General features: G+C 46.2%; 2 protein-coding genes across 3 annotated transcripts in view; both read right to left on the minus strand.

Annotated features, from left to right (window-relative positions):
- Positions 1–777: 777 nt before the first annotated feature.
- LOC126531748 (acetylcholinesterase-like) lies at positions 778–10,171 on the minus strand. Of its 2 annotated transcripts, none has more exons than XM_050179455.3 (2): positions 3,578–5,304; positions 778–1,105 (listed from the first exon to the last, which is right to left on the minus strand). In XM_050179455.3, the coding sequence occupies exons 1-2, from the start codon at positions 5,146–5,148 to the stop codon at positions 958–960; spliced, it is 1,719 nt and encodes a 572-aa protein (XP_050035412.1). In that variant the 5' UTR covers positions 5,149–5,304; the 3' UTR covers positions 778–957. The 2 variants fall into 2 exon arrangements, 1 of the variants encoding a protein (XP_050035412.1); XR_011894855.1 differs by lacking the exon at positions 3,578–5,304 and adding an exon at positions 9,549–10,171 and having other exon boundaries at positions 1,015–1,105.
- Positions 10,172–16,136: 5,965 nt separating this feature from the next.
- LOC126532222 (uncharacterized) overlaps positions 16,137–20,350 on the minus strand; it is a 29,840-nt gene continuing 25,626 nt past the window's right edge. The window contains exons 4-5 of the mRNA XM_055070579.2: positions 16,897–18,471; positions 16,137–16,302 (exon numbers count right to left, since the gene is read on the minus strand). Of these exons, the coding sequence (XP_054926554.1) occupies positions 16,155–16,302; positions 16,897–18,471 (1,723 nt within the window). The 3' untranslated portion in view covers positions 16,137–16,154. The remainder of the gene's footprint in view (positions 16,303–16,896; positions 18,472–20,350) is intronic.

Consider the following 20,350-nt stretch of genomic DNA (forward strand, 5'->3'; position numbering starts at 1 on the left):
AAACATAACTGTTCTTCCCGCAGGGGTGATTTATTGCGTCGTGTTAAGCATAATTTGTGTAAAAGTGGTGTCACTATTGGCGCTATACAACCGACTGGGATCTCCATGGGAGTAGACTAAAATAACAGCTTTTGATAATTCAGATTTTGTATTATGTACTTGAGTGCCATATTAGCTCAATATTTCTACATATGTTGGACATGCCGCATAATCTGTTCGGATAAAACGTTGTGCTGCAGGCTACGCGCCATAAAACACCGAAGTTGTACTACTTTCGTGAACAGAGGCGTCTGTGTAAACTTTAGTAAAATTTGTATATGTGTTTTCTTCAAGGGACACTGTCAAATTGGCGTATACCTGAAAGGCATACAGGTGTTTTTTATCGAACTCCTGGAGCACTTAACTCTACGAGCAGCCGAGGACGGTTGTGTTCTCGCTAAAGGGCCGCGTCTTCTTTGACATTCACAATCTCAAGGAAGGCAGACGTCATTTTCCCTATGCACGGCTCTGGTTAGCCGACGAGTCGCTTAAAGAACTTCTTGCCGTCGTGGACCCGACAGAAGCGATCATGTGATGTGTTGATCAGCTTCTCAAATGGAGACTGGATCCGCAAGGCAAGCTCCAAACAACGGTCGTTCCTAAAAAATACTTAGCCTTCTAACATTTGGTGGAATGAAAGCCAGTCTTGGCTTTGGTTTGACCCAATGTTGAGAGGCTAAACATTCTTGAAGGACAGACGCTTCTTGTGACCTGCTTTGTGGATCTATAAACAGTGGGTTACAATATCGCCCTTTTATTACGCACTAATAGAAGACAGTAACGTCGCAATTTCCCGGTTTTCTAAAAACCTACTTCGCCACTTTATGTAGTACTAAGAAAACGCAAAAAAAGAACCCTTAGATTGGCACTTTTCAACAGATACGTCGTATTCGTTGACTAGAATGCGTACGCAGCCGTTCACTCCTTCACGAGGAAGGGCTTGAAGAGGTTGCAGGGTTCGCTGAGCTTCCTTCGCTTGAAACTGTTAGGCTTCATGGTGATGAGCTCGGGGTGTTCGCCTGAGTACTTGGGCCATGTTTCGTTTGAGGCTGGGAGCGGAATTTTTCTGCAGAAGAACACGAAAGAAGTGACAGTCTATCAGTTTCGGCTTGTGAAGTTAAGCGCTACCAAAGCAAGGTAAAAAGAAAATGATTATTGATTTGTTAGATGATACTGATAATTATTTGTTGAGAATTAATGAGGCTCAGAGGATAACACACTAGTTGACAGTCCCATACCGAAATTATATATAAGTGAAAAAAACAGCAAATGGAAAATTTGGTTCCTTATGAAATGAAATTTGAAGGCAGTATACTGAAGTTTTTTTCCATTGCTGTTCTTGCCACCAAAGGTTCCATTACCTTTCGTTCGAGCACCTGCAATATGAATATGATAATTATAGAAGCAAGTGTAGAGAGGAACGTACAACCATGTCCTTAGGTAGAACATGCACGTATGTTAGTTGGTACTTCTTTATAAAATGCTCAGTGTGAAGCAAACAATGATGACACAGACACATAGACACAGTGTTGTTACCGTGTCAATGGTCTGGTCGTTTACTTCAGGCTAACCATGTAAGAAAGAAAAACCTTGGCCCGGCCATGCAGACTTCGTTTTAAGATGTATTAAACTAACGCAGTCGTTTTCTCTATGTCTTTCGTTGCTAGAGGTGAGGAATTCTGGACAGGAATAACCAGCGTCTTCAGTAGCCGGGAGCACAAAGCACACGTTGAAACGCTGCTCTTTGGGAATAAGTAACTGCGCAGTAAACAAAAAGAAAATGAGGCAAAAGTTGATTATTTCGCCCATTTGGTCGTAACAAATGTGTTACTATACAAGTATCTTTCTACCAAGCTTTGCCTAAACACTCACGAAGTTAAAACAACGGGGCTCTAAGAAAACCAACAAATGATTACTTGGAAAACGAAAGCCACAATTTGCGCAGAAGATGCCGTGTCAAGTCGAACTATGAATTGGTCATACATAGTTTAAGGCCATGGTTATAGTTTGCTGAGAGCAGCACACCTTGAACAGGCGCATGCTTTCCCCGAGCTGCAGTTTCCAATGCTGTCAGAAAAGCTAGCGGAAATGTGTAGATATAAACCTGTTCGTGCCAAGGATCGCCAGCTGGCGTAGTGGTCGATTGGCCTTGCTTGCGTGCACGTACGTTGTCCGATGGTGGGAGCGATCCTTGTTCTCCCAGCACAACAGCGCGACGATCAAATTCATAGGCAGCAATTGCATACACACTTCTCTCGTGCCAACGGTAAGTAGCTCTTCGAGACAATTGGCATCGCGTAGCAGGTGCGTGGGAGAGAATGTGCGCGCCAAACCTCATATGCACGTGCCAGTTCCCATTAGTCTTCAGACGCGGAAATGAAACGGGCGAATAAGAATTTGGAGGACGCTTAAGCTTCGCCTTTGAGAGTGGAACGCGATAGCATTCAAAGACCCCTGACTGCTTTTCACGCTTCCTGGCAAGTGCGGTTTATCTAGCCGTAACGTTTACCGGGAAACGCTGGCGGCGAACGCTATGCACGAAGGCAAGCTTTCTGGTAGAAACGTGGCCTCTTGCGTGGGTCGATTTCCTGTTATTGTTTCGCACTTTTATTATTTCAGGCTGAGAAGGGCTAACATAAAATATATGCACTGTCGGTTGATTTTTGCTCATTAGATTTGTTTGTGCGCTGCCGTTGTCAAAATTCCGAGGAATTACTACGTAAAGAATGAAAGACAAGCTATGAGAAACTTTGGTGCTAGAAGAGGGGTTGGATATGCGTGGTCCGGAATTCGGTTTGGAATTATTTTTGCCGAAGCAACGTCGTACGCTGGACGCCAACGCCGGATTTTTCGCGACACGGGGTCCTTAACGCCATCACGTTAATAGTCAACCTTACCGTTGTCTTTTGTGTCGCACTTCTATCTTCCATGCATCTCTCCTCATCATTCTTCCCTCGACAAATATCAGACGTCGCCTTCACCCTCGTGAGCATCATCTTCGTCGACGCCTCGTAGTGTGCATTTCGGCGTAGCTTGTGAACAGGTGCAGCGTACAAAAATAAATATTGCATGACATTGAATTTGCGCCTTGTGCGGTGCAGAAACATTGCATGAACATGAACATGAATGAACATGAACATGAGTGTAGTTTCATAGCACCTAATAACCGCTTCACATGGATTCCAGCATGCACGGTGGATCTGTGTAATGATCTTCCGTCGCGTCGGTTGGATGGAGTCATACATGTCATTGCTTGGGTTGTAGTGGGAATGGTAAATATTTAGAACCTTAAAAGCACCCTTCACTGGAAAAACTTCACGGAACGTATATTAGTCAGACTGCGCAACGTGGACGACTGTCTGAACACAGCAATAAAAGTTTGACGTAGTGGGAAGTAGCTATATTAGGAACATAAGAGCATTCCCAATTTTTAAGAAAGTAACAAACGAACGCTGCCAAGAAAATGAAAATAAAAGAAGTAGTTACAAGAAATTACGATAGGCGAACTATTGTGTTATGTACAAGCAAACATACTCACCCTTTCTTGATGAATGAAGACCAAACATCAACAATTTGTCGCATGAATAAATGCTCTTCAGGCGTGAATCGAACTGATTTCACGAATTCCCTTGTTTCTTCAGTCAAAGGTGGCGTAAACCTGCTTTCATCTGAGAAAAATGGTAGGACACCAAATGTGAACGGTAGTTCTTCGACGTGCGTGGGACCGTAGTGCTTAGGCCATAGACTATATGATGGCCGATGGTCGAACTCATACATGTATGTGGCAACGCCTTCTTTCGCCGCTGTTGTGGCGAAGAAATGTGCAGGGCAGTTAAACAAAACGTCTGCGAGTAGAGTACCAACCGTTCTTATCACATTTTCTTCGTCATGCTGTACTTCAGGACCACCAAAGTAATGTTCCGCAATCAAGTTAGCTCTGTCCATAGGAATCTCAAAGACTAGGTAAAGGGCGAAGGCGATTCCCTTTCTGTAATCTTCAGTCAATGCGGAGTCCAAGTCCGGGGCAGCGTTACGGATGATGTCTATGAATAGGGCCCCTTCCTCAGACGTAGTACCAATAAACATCTCGTCAACATGTATTTTCTTCCAATTTTCTTCAGAGAGAAGGTTTGCTGGAAGGAATTCATCTCCCGAGTCTGGTACGAATAGTTGGCTTTGTATAGATTTAGAACCGATGGCACTGTAGATTGTCTTAGCGTCAAGCTGACGAAGGCAATTCAAGATTTCCGGCACTGTCTTTCGAGTTTCTACTTCAGAGTCATAACAGCCCAACTTTTCGGCATGGTCACGAAACAGCAGTGAACCCGAAAAGGCCACGCCGATGATTAGTGTGATCGGCGTGCCACTTTGAAGGATGGCCCTTTTGAAAAGGCCACGGCTGGCGGCCGACGTGCTGTGCAGTCCCACGCTCATGGCTCCCGCGCTGTGCCCTATAAGAGTGACATCGTCGGGATTGCCTCCGAAACATGCGATATTCTCTTTGACCCAGCGCAATGCTGAGAGCTGGTCGTAGAAACCGATATTACCAGGTCGGCCGTCGGGTGATGCGGGGTAAAAGCCCAGGATGCCCAGTCGGTGGTTGAACGTGACGTACACGACATCAGAAAGCGCAACAAAGTTTGCCGGATCATAAATGAAGAGCCCGGCGTCTCCCCACTGAAACGCGCCTCCGTATATGAAGACGACCACGGAAAGGTTTTTCCCGCTGCAACAATGTTCTCCGTCGCAGATGTGGGATGGCCTCCACACGTTCACGTGAAGGCAGTCCTCGGTTGCCACAGGGTAAGTCAAACTCACGTTTCGAAGCGGAGTGAAGTCGGTCTGCCAACATGCCATGGTCTTCATAGTGACATTCAAGACGCCATTCCAAGGTTTCACCGGAAGGGGTTTTCGAAATCTCAGCCGTCCTATCGGTGGCGTCGCGTATGGTATTCCGTAGAACGTTTCAACTTCTCCATACTCAACGTGCAAGCGTTGTCCGGCCACGAATCCTGAAGCTGTGCGGACGGTCGGCGTGTTGAGTGACGAAATTTCGTGTAGAGAACAGAAGGTGGCCAGATACGCCAGGAGGCAGGCAACTGAGTTCATTTCGTTCACACCGATCTTTTTTGGCGGTTCTCGATGAAGATCCTGTCGCTGTGCAATGCGGGAAACACCCGTAGCAAGAGGATGCACGAGCGACTGACTGCCTTTTAAGGCTGTTGCTCTGTAGCACTACAAGACGGGAATAAAACACAAAGTACAGGAGCCTAGTACGCGCGGCGCACCCTTTCCTTTGGCGTGGCTGGAGCCATTGGGTATCATGCGGACAGCAAACCCCCTGAAGGCTTCAAGCGGTATAGTGAAGTGGCTCATCATCGCACTTAAAGCTTTTCCTCTGAGGTTCCAAGGACATTTTGTTTTCTTTCCTGTGTCACGGTTCACAGACATCACGCACCTGTTCGCACACCCTCTCCTTTCATATAGCTCTCTCTTCTTTATTGTTTTACTTGGCTGAGAAGAGGCATGAATGAAGCTAGAAAATACTGCTTCCGCTTCATGCCGCGTAGAACTTGCCGATCGCGAGCCAAGCGCATCGAGTAGGTATGGCAGATTTCTCAGTAAAACCTTATTTACATTGTCAGTTTTCTTATCTGCACCCGAACACGGAATATCTATAGGTGCGGCTTCCACTGACAAGCGTTGCGCATATCCTTAGTAGGTTTCGGACACACAAATATCAGCCCTACTGAGAACCATTTCTTTCGTTAGGCTACATCACCTGTGATAAGTCCACAAACTGTAGCTCACTAAAATGCTATTGCGCTTTGATGCATTTCCGTTAAGTGGTACGAACCATATGTTCTCCTTGCCAGAGTCAGATACAGCGTCATTTGTGTGAATCTGATGCCCTTGCAGAGACTGAGCAACGTTTCTACTTGGTGTTCTTAGGGGTCTGTTTTTACTCCTTGCTCAACTTGCTGCAGCCGTGACATAATGAGGTAGGAACCCAGTACTCAATAGTTTGACATCGTCTTGACCTCAAATAAATAAATCTGAGGTAAATAATCACAACAGAGAATCCCCCAAAGCGCAGTATATACTATACCAGCATTTTGTATGCATTGTGGTATGAGGTGCACAAAGCTACAAAAGCGGTGTTGCGACTTTTGATGGCTACCGGATTGAGCGGTTGTATGGGATACCTAGCTGATAACTTTCATTACGTTGGTGACACCAACACTGCACTCTCCTCCTCTTAACCTTTTCTCCCCTTTTTCCATCCTCCAGCACAGGGTTGCCAACTAGACTCAGTCCTGGTTAACATTCCCGTCTATCATTTATTAGTTCTCTCCCCCCTCTCTCTATGCAATATTATTGCTTTTTTATGGTGTCACCTCTAATGACATTGACATCAGCGCTATGTTACAGGTGATGCATAAAGATGACCACGCAATAAAATAAGAGAAAAAGGAAGCACTTTGATGAAGTTTTTGCAGCTGCTTCTGGCAATAACGGTGACAAGGGAAACCACTCCCGTTCTCTGGACTCCTCTGAGTGCTCCCTCATTAATTTCACGTCGGTGGGCACCCGCTGATTTCCTCTGGGGCGTGGATGAGCCGCTGTAGTTTTTCTTTTTTCGCCATTGAGTACCCGTCTCCTAATTGTCGACAACATGTTGAGGTGATGTGAAGATGCCTTCTGAGGCGTTTCAGACACAAACAATTCTTATATATGGTATATATAACTGAGCCTCGCTCAACTGGTTTGAGTGTACCAACGAATGCACTGATTGGGTGCACTGGTGGCCTCACTTGCAACACAGAGGAACGCGCTCACCAACTGCATGGCTGCTGCTGCAGCGCTCTTGATTGCGATGGTGAGGTTCATGATAATGATGATGATGGTTATGGTCATCAAGTATGGTGAACAGGCCAAGAACCAGGCGGAAGAAGAGCAATGCCGTTTCTTTATCACGAGTAGTTGGCTCATTCTTTTTTGTATCTCTCTTGCCCCCACCCCCTTTCCTTCCCCTCCTATAGCCCCAGTGCTCTAGACATGCATTTTATTTCTTTCCTCCCTTTATTTTTACATTTTGCGATGAAGAAGCAGGTCTAGAAGTTATCAGAAATACATACAGGAAGTAATTACTTGCTGAAAAACCGTATTGATGACGTTATATGCCGCAAAATCAAGTGTTCGTTGCCTTCCCAGGCAGCTACAGTGGTGCGTGCCGCGACGCACGAGACAGACGCAAGCGAACTCCGAGGACAAAGAAGCGAAGCTGCATGCGGGAAATGAACCGCAGAAAACAAGAAAAAGAGATGGAGCACAAGCGGCGGCGGTGGTTCTCCCAAGCGACAGAGAACAGGATATGGTTGTATCGGCGCACATCGATGAGTGAATGATAGCATTGAAATGTCTCGTCAGTGTCGCAAACGCTACACGCGTATCGCATTTTCTTGCGATAAAAAAAAAGAACACGTTTGCGATACACCTTGAAAAGAAGCAATTGCCATACATGCAAGTATGCAGGAAGCAGACACGTTGCGTAGTAGAGCTAGCTCTGCGGTCGTGGTTCGGCGTGTATGTTGATCCAGCGCATAGAAACGGGTACTTGCGTTTGTCTTGCGTATAGCTTTGCAGAAGCTCTGACTCACGCGAAAGCCGGTACCGAGCCGTACCAAAGCCTGACGCGTATGCACCATGACAGCTTGGGCTGAGTGCGGAGTCGTATTTGAAGCGCACGGTGCCGCGCACATTTTGCGTGAGGTAGTGCGAATCTTGGGTGAAACTCTTGGTAATTGTACACCCTCTGTTAGCCTTACTACGCACCATATCGTGATTTCTATTGTTTGTCGTCTATCTGCTATTTTTACTAGTGCTTCACGTTTTTCAATAAGGTCTTGTTTTCATGCTTTTTTTCGAAAGTTTCCTCTCATTCGCACCCAAGCATGCGACAGGCAGGCTAGTAAACAAGCAAGCAAGCAAGCAAGCAAGCAAGCAAGCAAGCAAGCAAGCAAGCAAGCAAGGAAGCAAAGCGAGGGAGCGAGGCAGCAAGCAAGCAAGCAAGCAAAAAAAAAATTTCGAAGTTAATGGTTAAAAGTTAAAGGCGGCTTCAGGCCATCATAACACAACTCCTTGTACTCTATATGCTAAGATGCAGAAGCACACGAGTCTTCTTCGAGTCAAACGCGCCGGCGGCATCTATACATGACTCGTCGAACGTTCCAGCACAATTGACGGTGTCCACGTGACTTCCAGAAAGTACTGCAGAATACGTGTAGCGCATACAATCTGATCACACAAAGTTCGGCGAGAACACACAAAACAAACAGAATCAACGATAACATTCGAGTAAGTTCCAAATGACCCAGGCGCGTCTTGCCGTGAGCGATAACTTCTAGCTGTTAACGGGTGAAATGCAGTCCCTCGGAAAATGGTAAGTACACGTGCCAATATAATGGACTTGCCTGTGTTTAGATTCACTTTTATGTTTGCTTGACATGCTGTTACTTTCCTCAACACTGGAGACAGCTCACGGTGACCTCAGGGCAGGGTGAAATAATTCCCAAGGAAACGCTGCAGCAGTGGAGTTTGGTCACCCACTCTATAGTTGTTAAGGGCAGATGCGTTACAAACCGTTGATGGAATCGATAGCGTGTATGAATAAACGAGAGAAGGTCGAGGTAAAGTTGTCTGCATACTGAATGAGACATTCAGAAATATATGCTGTACAACTGCAGGGGACCATGGTATCAAAGACCACTTCAGAAATCTTATTGTAATGGCCTAATAATTACTTTTCCGCATTTCGAAGCTTTATTTCTGTCTTGCAAATTGTGTCGAGAGGCTTTGTTCGAGGCACTGCATTAATATCAGGTTACTCGGTAACTTCTACGCCTTACTGATACCGCGTTGCCCGTCATCGTGCATGACTTATGCCATTGGAAAATGTAGACAGGCTACACGTAATGCACGTTGCAGGCATAATAGCTGCTGTTGCGCAGCACGCCGTGGCATTCGCCTTGCCTACTGACTGAGTTTGCGTGCGTACGCGGAACGACATGTTTAGTAATTTAGGACATTGCACTTGAACACCTACGAGAAAACCTGTTCGTCTTGAGGAAACTCCGTAAAACCTGTGCACGAATATGGTTACAAATGAAGGTTTTCATTTTTTATTCTGCTTACCACCATTGCACTAGGCGCGCTTTAATAGCTGTGGCTGTAATCCAGGAGATACACGAAGCAACTTAAAACAAAGTGAAAGAAAGTAACAGTCTTTTTTCTACCGCTACATGCGTAACAAGTGATTGCACGCAGCACATGTACTTTTATCCACATCAGTCGCAGTGTGCGCATTTGCGTACGCGACATCGTTCCACCATTTCTGTCTCGTGGTGCGCAAGGAAAAATTACGGCAGAAACCATCCTTGATGATTATCTATGCCAATGCGAAGCATTTCTTTCCTGCGGCACGTGATGCAACGCCCTAACGAACTCACGTCCTCCTTAGGAAACGCTTGCTCGAGGACCGCCACTTGCGCGGGCTGCGGCACCGTGACGGAACCAGAGGCAGCCACAGACACCACACGTCGCACCAAATTCGTCTTCGACAGCGTGCTTTTGAAAGTACGCGTCTGCGCCCCGCAACGTCCGGTTCCCCAATCAGGGCCACTTAGTATCAGCGGCCGCTCGCTTGGCCTCCCATTGTTCTTCGGCCGCGCGTCGCTTGTCTAGTTGCTGGCGCTCCACGGCCACGCGAATGCCGCCGTACAGTCTCCTGCGTCGACGCTTCGGTACACATCGCAAATCTCTGTAGTCTCTGCAGAGTCCTCGCGCTATTCCGCTCCTCTTCCGCTTGATACTTTCGAGGGCCCATTGTTGTATCTGCAAGTGGAGATCACCAACACAGCGTAACCGAGCCACGCCTATTCGTGGCGCGCACGCCCGTGCGAGCGAGGGGTGCAAGAAGGTGCCAAGCCATTAGCGGCGTGTGCGCGGGCGCGTGGGGGTGCGCGCCTCGGCGACAAACTACCTTGGACGGCTAGGCAAAGAAATGCTTCGCATTTAAAGACCAATCTGCTTATTCAACGTGACTCCATTTCGTTTTAGTCTGCAGAGTATTGCTATGCACGACCGCCTCACTAGAGGCGCTACTAGTTTGATGAGATGATCGAGTAGCTTTGTCTCGTCAGTAATGTCGAAGGAATAGATTTTCCTTTCTGCTTCTGCACTGTTTTATGTATTTCTGGGAATACTGCCTCAAGAATTAAATAAATTCGGCAGTATTACGTGCCAAAACCACGATATGATTGTGAGGCACGTCTTAGAGGGGAACTCGGGATTCATTTTTGACCAGCTGGGTTTCTTCAACAAGCACCTCAATCTGACTATATAAGCTTTTTATAGGCTAGCTGTATATGGCTTGGGTACCACATTATTTTCTTGTCCGCACACAAAACTACCGTCATCAATGGCTCATACCACCGTAAACAAGCAAAACATGCAATGGCTCATAGCCCCGTAAGGTTCCTGGCTACTCACTTTGCGTCGGTTAGTTGCGATCCCACTACCCGTATGGTCGTTATCGGTGATTTCAATGTGGATGTGTCGGGATCGAGAAGGGAGCGGTTGACGTGTTGTAGACATATCGCTTGCATTGCCACATCGATCCGGCCTAACCGACCACCCAGCGCCTTACGTGCGTCGATTTGACATTAATAGATAGTTTTAGAATTGGGGATCCAGAGTTCGCGTTGCGTTGGTTGCTCTTGGGCTTAGAGGAGCAGCAGAGTTCGAGAATTGGGTCAAACGCAGACAGCGTTGGGTCGAGCGCTCAGGACGCCGCAGTGGGGAAAATAGAAAGGCGCTTGAAAGCAAAAAAAGGAAGAAATGCTTTTCTTATAAGTGAAAACAAACCAAACGCATTTTTGAGCGGGAAGGGCAAACAATAAAATGTAATAAACGTAATTACTGTGTTAGGACTACGAGCTCAGTATGCAGTCTAAAGACCCAAGACGGCTTGGGGACCCCCGCTAATTTTCGATTTTTGGGTCTTGGGATACCGCGAAAGCAAGAACGCAAGTCCTGGGTTCTTGCGTTCGCGGTATCATGAAGATTATGATGATGATGATGATGATACCGCGAACGCAAGATCCCAGGACTGGCTTGGATTCTGCGCATGCGCACTTGCGGCCCACAATTGCTTGCGTCTCCAAGCCGCTTGAGTGCCCAATTCTAAAACTTACTATTATCAAAGAATGTATTTGCAGTTGCTAGTATGCCGATCGATCAGTGTATATCATAGCGAGCACAAAGCTATTGTAACTGTAATTGCTAAGTGACAATGAGTGATGCAATAAAGTAGTTACCACAATTTACACAGAAGCGCATGGACGACGAAAGAAGAAGACGGGACACAGCGCTAGCGCTGTCTCCCGTCTTCTTCTGTCGTCATCCTTATGCTTCTGCGTTATTGTGTAAATAATGTCATACCAATTAGCCCACCAGTCTTTCTTGTTGAACTTTACCACAAGTTTTCTTACTACGATGCTTACAGCTGCACTGGTCATCCACCTTCGCAGTGTGGAATGACCTTAAATTTGTTGCATTTCACCCCCGTCGAAATGCGGCATGCGCCGCTGCAATTAAACCCTCGACCTGAAGCTCAGCACAGCGCATCGTCATAGCCACTTAGCTAGCGCGGCGGGTGGTCTAGTTCCAGGTTTTCAGGCAGTGACATAGAGTGTCTGTACTTTTATTAGTCGTTTGCATGTCCACTGGCTCACCTTCGACAAGGCTGCGAGGCTGTGCCACGAAGCAGATAGCGCCCTCCCGCGCGTAGCTTTTGCAGTTTTGTACGTGAAATTATTCGAGGGAAAGGCCTCGTGCTCCAGTATAGTTTAGCGTGCGTGAACCGTCAGGCTGTGTATGCGCGATGCTCGTATCAAGTTCAGCGTATCGCCGGCTCGAACGCTTCCTTCACTTATTCCTGTGAACAGTGCGTCGTCTTCGCGGTGTACTGTGCAGAATGCGAAGAAGCCAGCCTTATTCTGTGCTCGTGTGAGTGGCCGCAGGAAGAGCTTGTTTTACAGCCTGCGTCAGGAGCACATAAATACGGGCGTCTCGTCTGCCCCTGGGCCGTGCAACAAAGGCGGCTGGTTCCACGGCGAACAGTGAGTATAGCACCTAATGTCAGCAGTTCCAGAAATCGCGGGTCATCACTGAGCTGCAGTTTTTTAGTAACTTGGGGGCCGTGGACAAACGTTGTCAGTACCAAATTGGGCGTTCATATCATGAGGATGCTCTTCACGGAATGCACCGGTGGGTTTATCGCTGAATCTGAGGCAAAGTTTTCCAAGAGAAAGTTGCATGTAACACGGATGCTTTGCTAACAGTAAACGCGTGCACATAAAAGAAATTCGGATCGGGACCGAATTGCGCAAGCCAAGTCAGGCGTTGTGTGCCATACACAAGTAAAAAAGTCGACCCTGTTGGGTTGATGGCGTCGTAAGAAGTTGTCATCTTGCTCATGGTCAGTAGCATTAACGCGGAAGCTAAAAATTGTTGCTGTGGTCACAGCTATCTGGAGATTCTGGAGTCTTCTGGAGATTGCTGAGATCGCAGTACACGGCCTCCACTTGCCCCCTCTGGAATACTGGCGCAGAAATCTGTATCATGAAGCTCGCACAATTGGTGACTGTTGGGCAACCACAGAGAAATCTGTATTGGTTTGGGGCTAACAAGCTCTTTACGCTAGAAGACACTATGGTGTGAAGGGTAAGCTAAAAAACCTTGGATGTGGCACTGAGGAGTGAAATGGAACCGTAGTTTGAGACGTTTTCGAACCAGACTTAAAAGCGATTGCTTTCACGGTTAAAGATTTTTATTTTTCGAAGTTGATGCTATGCATTGCATATGACATATGAACACAGAAAGAAGGCTCAAAGTCGCAAGACTGAGAGTGAGGCCTCCTATAAAACCATATATCAGACAGCAACATCTCGGTAAACAGGGGTAAAAACAGAAAATTGAGTTATGAAAATGTTCACTTACGCAAAAAATAAGACATATATACAGACATATAAACATAAGAGCACTTATTCTGAACATTAAGAAGTGTTTACGAGGGAGCAGGCAACAAGGGAGCAGGCTTGTAGGCAAGGAATTGCTTATCAAAATAATTACTTTTAATCAATTGCGCATTTTCGTCATTTTGTAATTTAACGAGTACATTGCTTACCAGCTGACGCTCAATGTAATTTAATTGCTTTTGTTAGTAGGCAGTTACAAGTAACCAGTTACATTTTAGACGAAACAAGCTATAACAGGGGACGCACCTTTGAGCACTTAAATTTGTTGGGAACTACAATGTTCAAAGGAATGAAAACGTGTACACGGGTGACCTTTTTCTCACAATAAGCGTCCTGCAGCTGCGCTTTGATAATCTGAACATGGCAGGCTTGCATATTTAACCACCTTTCGTGGAAGCCCTACCTTTGACCCTTTCTTTTACAATACCAATTATATCTCTCTGTCTCTTCTGGAAGTGCTTTTAAACTGCCTTTATAGGCGGTAAGAATTGCTATTTCATTCTTCTTCGCTTCGTGTAGTTTATAACTTTTCTGATACAGACGGAAGATTTTGGCCGTTAAAAGTATATGTTTTTATCTGTCTGCTATATACGTGACTCGCATACGTGCATTTTCGACATTGTAACACACTTGCAACATTTTTAGGGCTGAATACTATGCAGGTTTCTAATAAATTACATCATAGACTTGCTCACCTTTTCAAGGCATGCGCGTATTTGCTGACGTCCGTTGAAATTAGACGCTTATGTCTAAAAGGCCAAAGAGTTAAGTGCGCCCGGAAAAGTCCCTGCAAATGTTGCCCGACAGGCTGAAACGGCGCTTCCATATTTCGATAGTGATGGCCACTTAGATGTCGTGCCAGGGAAACACCCATGGGCGATTTTTCAGTTTTTCACTGGCCCTATCGGTATCGCCTTCGTCTAGCTCCAGCAACAATGAAGCACTGCGCTTCATAGGAGACCCAGACCCGAGCGCCGCGGCATTGAGTGGCTAAGCAAGGTGTTCGTGCGTTATAACACAACGCTTCTAGGCAGCGCACACATCGAGTGAGTTCTCAATGTTACTGTGGATGTCTTCAGAAGAAAACAAGGGAAGACGACCAAAGAAAACTTTGAAAAGCAATTCTCAGCGAAGGTCTCAATTGTTCTTTTTCTTGTATCTGTATCATGTTAATAAATCTATGGAGGAAAGCAACGTTGAATCAATCGATCAGTAATTGGTGACCATAACCAATTACATTTTCGAGGCAAGTAATTTTTTTCTGTAACGTGTACAAGTCTGCCAGGAAGGAATTGTTAGTTTGGGTGTGCGCATGCGTTGCGGCACTTCGGTGTGTTTTCTGAGTGCATTTCTTTACCTCATTTTTTGTTTGGGCGCATAAAAACGCACTAGCTTAGAATAGATCTTCTAACCAAACACGTGAGCAATAAGAACGCTGTTAATGGAAGAGGCAGCGAAATTCTCGTGCTACGTTTCTTCTGATGGACGGCGCTGTGGCACAGCGGCACTGAAGCTCTTCACTCCTACTTAGACCTGCATAGCGAAAAGCTGTGTTCTCTTTCATTCGGGGGATTTGCCACAAGACGTATCAACAGTGAAGAAAAAAAAATAACACGAACAAAAGAGGCACTGTATAAACGTGTTCATTCCTGTGGGATGCAGGTACTGCATTTGTTATCTGTTATCAGATTGTTCCCAACTGTAGGAAGGCGGGCCGCTGGACAGCTATTGCGTCCCAATGCGTCAGTGCTGTCAGTATACGCGTCAGTGCTTATGTACGTATGTACTATTTGCTTAAATATGCTCTGCAATGTAGGTCTATGGTAAAGTTAGCCAATAAACGTTAAAAATCTTCACATGATGAACTAGATTTAATGAGCTTATACCTTATAGTTTTATTTTCTACCGAGTCAAATAATACTGGCACACGTGTTTTACTTTCCCGTGCAACGTCAGGTTTGCTTTTTTCGTTCGGCAGTGTCCGTGTGATCAGTCGATTCTCACGTAGTGCATGCCACATTCATTCTCGCATGGCAACAGTTATAGGCACTCTAACACTTGAAAGACAGGCGTTTCTTATCAAATTGTACGCGATGCATGCAACAAGTCGAAGAATTATCGTAATCTTCACCAGGTAACTTTCAGTGCTCGACGTCGGACTGCCCAAACAGGCGCCGATTCTTTCTGTTCGACGACAGTTGAGCACGCTATTTATTCTAGCGGTCACCGAACGCCCTGTCTATTCGTACTCTTTTTTGCGCCTGGCACAGGTTGGCCGCGATGAATACTTGAGGCTTCACTTTACCTCATATTTGTCCATACGCCTCCAGCTGTAATAATGGAGCTGGTTGAACTTAGTGCAGCATTTTTTTTTTACAGCGGTATCATCTTTTGCGGGTTCTCTGAGCTCTCCGTAAGGAAGCAGCATAATTATAATACGTTATATGAATAAACCGAAATAATGGTGGGTCATTGCCGTGATTAGCCATAGCAAATCGATACATATTATCGATTACACTCACGCACATGAGGAGACTGAAGTAAGTAACAAGAGCAGTTTAGACCCGCCGTGGTTGCTCAGTGGCTATGGTGTTGGGCCGCTGAGCACGAGGTCGCGGCCTCAAATCCCAGCCCGGCGGCCGCATTTAAATGGGGGCGAAATGCGAAAACACCGGCGTACTTAGATTTAGGTGCACGTTAAAGAACCCCAGGTGGTCGAAATTTCCGGAGTCATCCACTACGGCGTGCCTCATAATAAGAAAGTGGTTCTGGCACGTGAAACCCCATAATTTAATTTAAAAGCAGCTTAGACATCTTGGTACGTATAGAAAAAGTAATAGCACAACAAACTAGACAACGGCAGAGGAGGCGTTACCCCATGTCGTTGTCTCGTTGTTGCGATGTTGCTCTTTTTTCAAGTAATTGGTATTTGCTTCTACAGAAAGAACTGCAGATATGGGATAGTGCAGGTTGCGATAGGGTCATATATGCAAGTAGTACATTTTCAATATAATTTTATTCGTGGTATAGGTAAGGCTTCCAAAGTTCGCATCGCTCGTAAGCACTTCCGGCGGTGAAGTTGTTTGGACGAAGGAGTAAGCTTCGGTACGTGGGCGGAGCGTAGTACGGCCAGGAAGTGATAGCCTGAGGTGATCCTGGTTTCCTGTAAAAGCGCAAAGAAATTTCACGCAAAGTCACAGAAATTGGTCAGAAAATTGACGATTCAGTTTTGTGTTGTACTGCGAGGGTATAAAAAGCACACATGAATAAGTCGTCAATTTATATTGTCACATTTAAACTGTTTCGCTTAGTAAATATAAGAATTTATGGATTTTTATGGTTACGCTTTATCATAGCTGGGACGCATGCAATAACTTTAAGTAACATGATCTAACAGGAATCTGTAAATGTAAAAAAAATAAAGAACTTTTCGTTACGTATTGATGTTTGTTGTACTACTCTGCTGGCACGTAAAATATATGACTGGGGACATGTTTCAAACCTCAAGTCATTTTGGCAACAATAAGTGCCTTACATTCAAGCCGTCGCCCGCCTTACGTGCATGCCCGGCGGAAGTACTCGTAGTGATAGGTATCACTATGTCGCATAGCCATAAATAAGGGATGAAGTTAAAATGTTTCCCTGCCCTTTCTTTTCTGCAAGCTTTTTGCAGTATACCACGGACGCTAAGCATGCAATTGCTGTCTGTGAATTTGCAGAAGGGCAATTACGTACTCTCCAGTAAAGGCACACTCACCCAGATTTCGTGAACTTGTACAAGAGCTCCATCAGCTCATCCGAGAAAGTTTGTTCTTCTTTAGTAGGAGCGACAGCCGAAAGCAGCTTTCTCGCTTGCGAATCGAAGACATCTGTGTATTTGCTCTTGTCGGAGACTTGAGAATCACTTCCATAGAAGAAATATATGTCGTCAGAGTGCGCGACACCGAAGCTTTTTGGCCAGAGGCTAAACGATGGTCGATGAGCGAAGATGTATTTGTACGTCGGAATACCCCCCCTGGCTGTCAAGTTGGCGAAAAAGTGAGTCGGACATTCGAAGAGGGAGTCACCGACGACTTGCGAGAAGATAGCGAACACGGAGTCGTTGTCATGCTCGACGTCGTAATCTCCGTAATACTTGGCCACAATCCCTCTAGCGTCCTTAATGGGTATACCGTACATCGTCGCCATGAACGCCATGACTGCGAGCCTGTAGTCTTGTTTGAGGACGAGGTCAATTTGTGGGCTTAGGTAACGAATGTTGTCTACAAATAATGTACCCTCGTCTTGGGTTGTCCCTAGCAGAACACTTTGCACGTTCAGTCCAGCCCATGTAGCCGCCACTTCAGGGTCATCGGGCATGAAGGAGTCCCCGAAAACGGGGAAGAACGCCTGGTTAGCAGGGTCCTGCTTCCTCACGGCGTCCATAATTACGTTGGCTTCTAGTTTCTTCAGGCAAGCGACTATGTCGGCTGCCTGTTCATTCGCGAACCTCGTAGCGTTGTAGCAACCCAATGCTCCTGCCATGTTACGCATTTTGGCGGCGGAGCTCTGGGCTCGCCAAAGAATGGAGCTCAAAGGGGTTCCGCTATGCATGATCACCTTTTTGAAGAGCCCGCGGCTGTGGGGTGAGATGGCATGGAAGCCGACCGACATTCCCCCAGCGCTTTGTCCGGCGAAGGTTACGTCGTTACGGTCGCCGCCAAAGCTTGCGATGTTTCTCTTCACCCACTTCAAGACGAGGTTCTGGTCCCACAAGCCGTTGTTCGCGGGAGCGTCCTCGGTGTTAGTCGTCAGAAAACCGAAGATGCCAAGGCGGTAGTTGAACGTTACGAAAACCACGTCCGACTTGGAGACGAATCTTTCCATGTCGTACACGAAAAGACTGGAGTCTCCCCACTGGAAGCCGCCTCCGTAGACGAACACAATTACGGGTAGCCTGGCGCGGCAGCGTCGGCGCTGGCACTCCTGAAGGGCAGGTCTCCATACGTTGAGGTAAAGGCAATCTTCCGAGGACTTGTCGTAGTGCAACGTCACATTTTCTAGAAACCTCAGGTCTAGCTGGCGACAAGGAGTCGGCTTTGTCGTAGCGTTGAGCACTCCTTTCCATGCTTTCGCGGGTCGAGGCCTCTGGAAACGGAGTTCTCTGACAGGTGGTTCAGCGTATGGAATGCCGTAGAAAGCATCGACGAACTTGTTGTTCACGAGCAAACGCTGTCCAGAAACAAGTCCCGAACTTATTTGCACCACGGGGACCCTAGCAGCTGCGCAATATGTGAACGTGGTGCACAATACAGAGAGGAGCCACATTTCTTGGCAGCGCATTGAACGCCGGCTGGAAAAACAGGAATGATGGGGAGAGGGATCGCGCGTCGTGTCTTCTTATAGCGGGCTGTCGCTCGCATTTACGTGTAACTTTCTTTTTTATGTCTTTTGGAACGTTATCTGAACAAAGCTGTGCGCGTTACATCGGCTCTCTCTTCTTCGTTATGTGGATCTCTGATTGGACGCTCAAAGTTCATTGAACCTTAACACGAAACCGTGACGTCGAATTGGGTCTTGAGGTTTGCCGAAACGACCATGGCTCTGCGACCACCGCCGTTTTGTGGCCAGTCTTGACATAACTAAAATATGATTGTACTCAATGTCCAATGTCCGTTGGAACACATCTCAAATACGGATAAAAATAGTTTTTCGTGGTGAGGGATGTTGGCAATCTTGGTGCAACCGTTTGGTAGGCTATAGTGCTCACTCGGCAACATCTGTCCGATAATTTCAAAGTACGGAAAAACGGGAAGTGGCTCCACACGTTAATGTACAAAGCCACCTGAAGCGTCTAACAAAAACAAAGGCAGACAACTTGACTCCACGACGCGATGTCACACAGACTTAGCTGAAAATATCGTCGTGTCCTCGCATTGCAACGGTGGGTAGACCGATACGACGGTTCAAAAAGTCCAGACACCGAAAAGACAGTTTCCGCTTTTTTTGACCCAAGAAGCGGTGACTTTATTTTTTGCTCAATAGTCGACCTCGCTGTCTGAAACACGCGTGTCCGAACTGTAAGCCTGATTGTGAGGCCATCTCTTTCTCTCGTTTTCTTTTTCCGTGTTTGTGATTTCTTTCGCACTCTTTACCTGTTCTTAAGCGGACTTTCTTTAAAAGGTACTTTCAGGTGAAAGCAAAATTGATGGCTTTATGCGTGTGAGCCGTTGCCTTCGCTTCCCGATTGCACGTCGACCAATGATGCAGAAAGCACTCTGTGCTGCAGCACACGTGCGGCGGGGGGGGGGGGGGGGGTAATGCAGTTTCATGCCCGAGCGTCGGTTGTATGGCAGCGCTGTCGAGGTCACCTTCCCGCTGACTCAAAGACAGGTGATATGTGCTTAAAAAACAGCATCGGAGGTCACTGTTCCCTACACACCAAGGCAACTGCAATGGTGTCTCAGCGACGACAAAAAGAACTTCTTAGACGCGGTTCATTCTTTTCTCTGTTGGGGATCAAAATCGAAATTCTTGCACTCATAATGACGGGCCTTTAAGTTAATGAAAACAGTTTGTGATAAACATATTTATATGGAAAGAGAAGGGGTAGTTCAGTGGTGTGAGGCATCCCTGTTGAGTCAACGTTGCCTTGTGTTCTGCTCAAGTAACGTACGCAGGGTATCGTATCGGAAGGCAAGAACCTTTCAAGGTGTTTGCTGTTGCCCATCTCGTCGTGTTTTTTAACTCTGAAGTAACTTAAAGGAATATTGTTATCCTGAAGGTTTCGGCGAGTGATTTTGTTTTGTTTCTTGGGGGGCAAAATCAAAATCTTTTTATTTTTAAAGGCGGTAGAGATGTCTTATGCTATACCTGTAAACGATTCCTCGCGTGCCTCGAATGATAAACATTACGTTTCTTTCAGACAGAAAAAGCCACTATTTCAAATTGGTGCATAATAGTAGCGCACCAATGATTGATTTTGAACAAATTAGGTTAGCAAAAAACCAATCCAATTTTATTTTTCCCATGTCCTAAAGATACATCGCTTGCTGTCACTCTGCATTGTTGATGACCGACAAATTAAGTGTTATTTTACGAGTTCATGTTTCAACTTACCTTACTCATCATTCTTGATCACTGCACTTTCACCAGGTCATTAATAGGCGTCTTGCACTGCGCTACATCCGTTTAGTTGGGAGCTGCGTAATTAAAGTACACGGATCATAAGG

The sequence above is a fragment of the Dermacentor andersoni genome, chromosome 5 (genome assembly GCF_023375885.2).
Source record: "Dermacentor andersoni chromosome 5, qqDerAnde1_hic_scaffold, whole genome shotgun sequence".
NCBI classification, from domain to species: Eukaryota; Metazoa; Arthropoda; class Arachnida; order Ixodida; family Ixodidae; genus Dermacentor; species Dermacentor andersoni.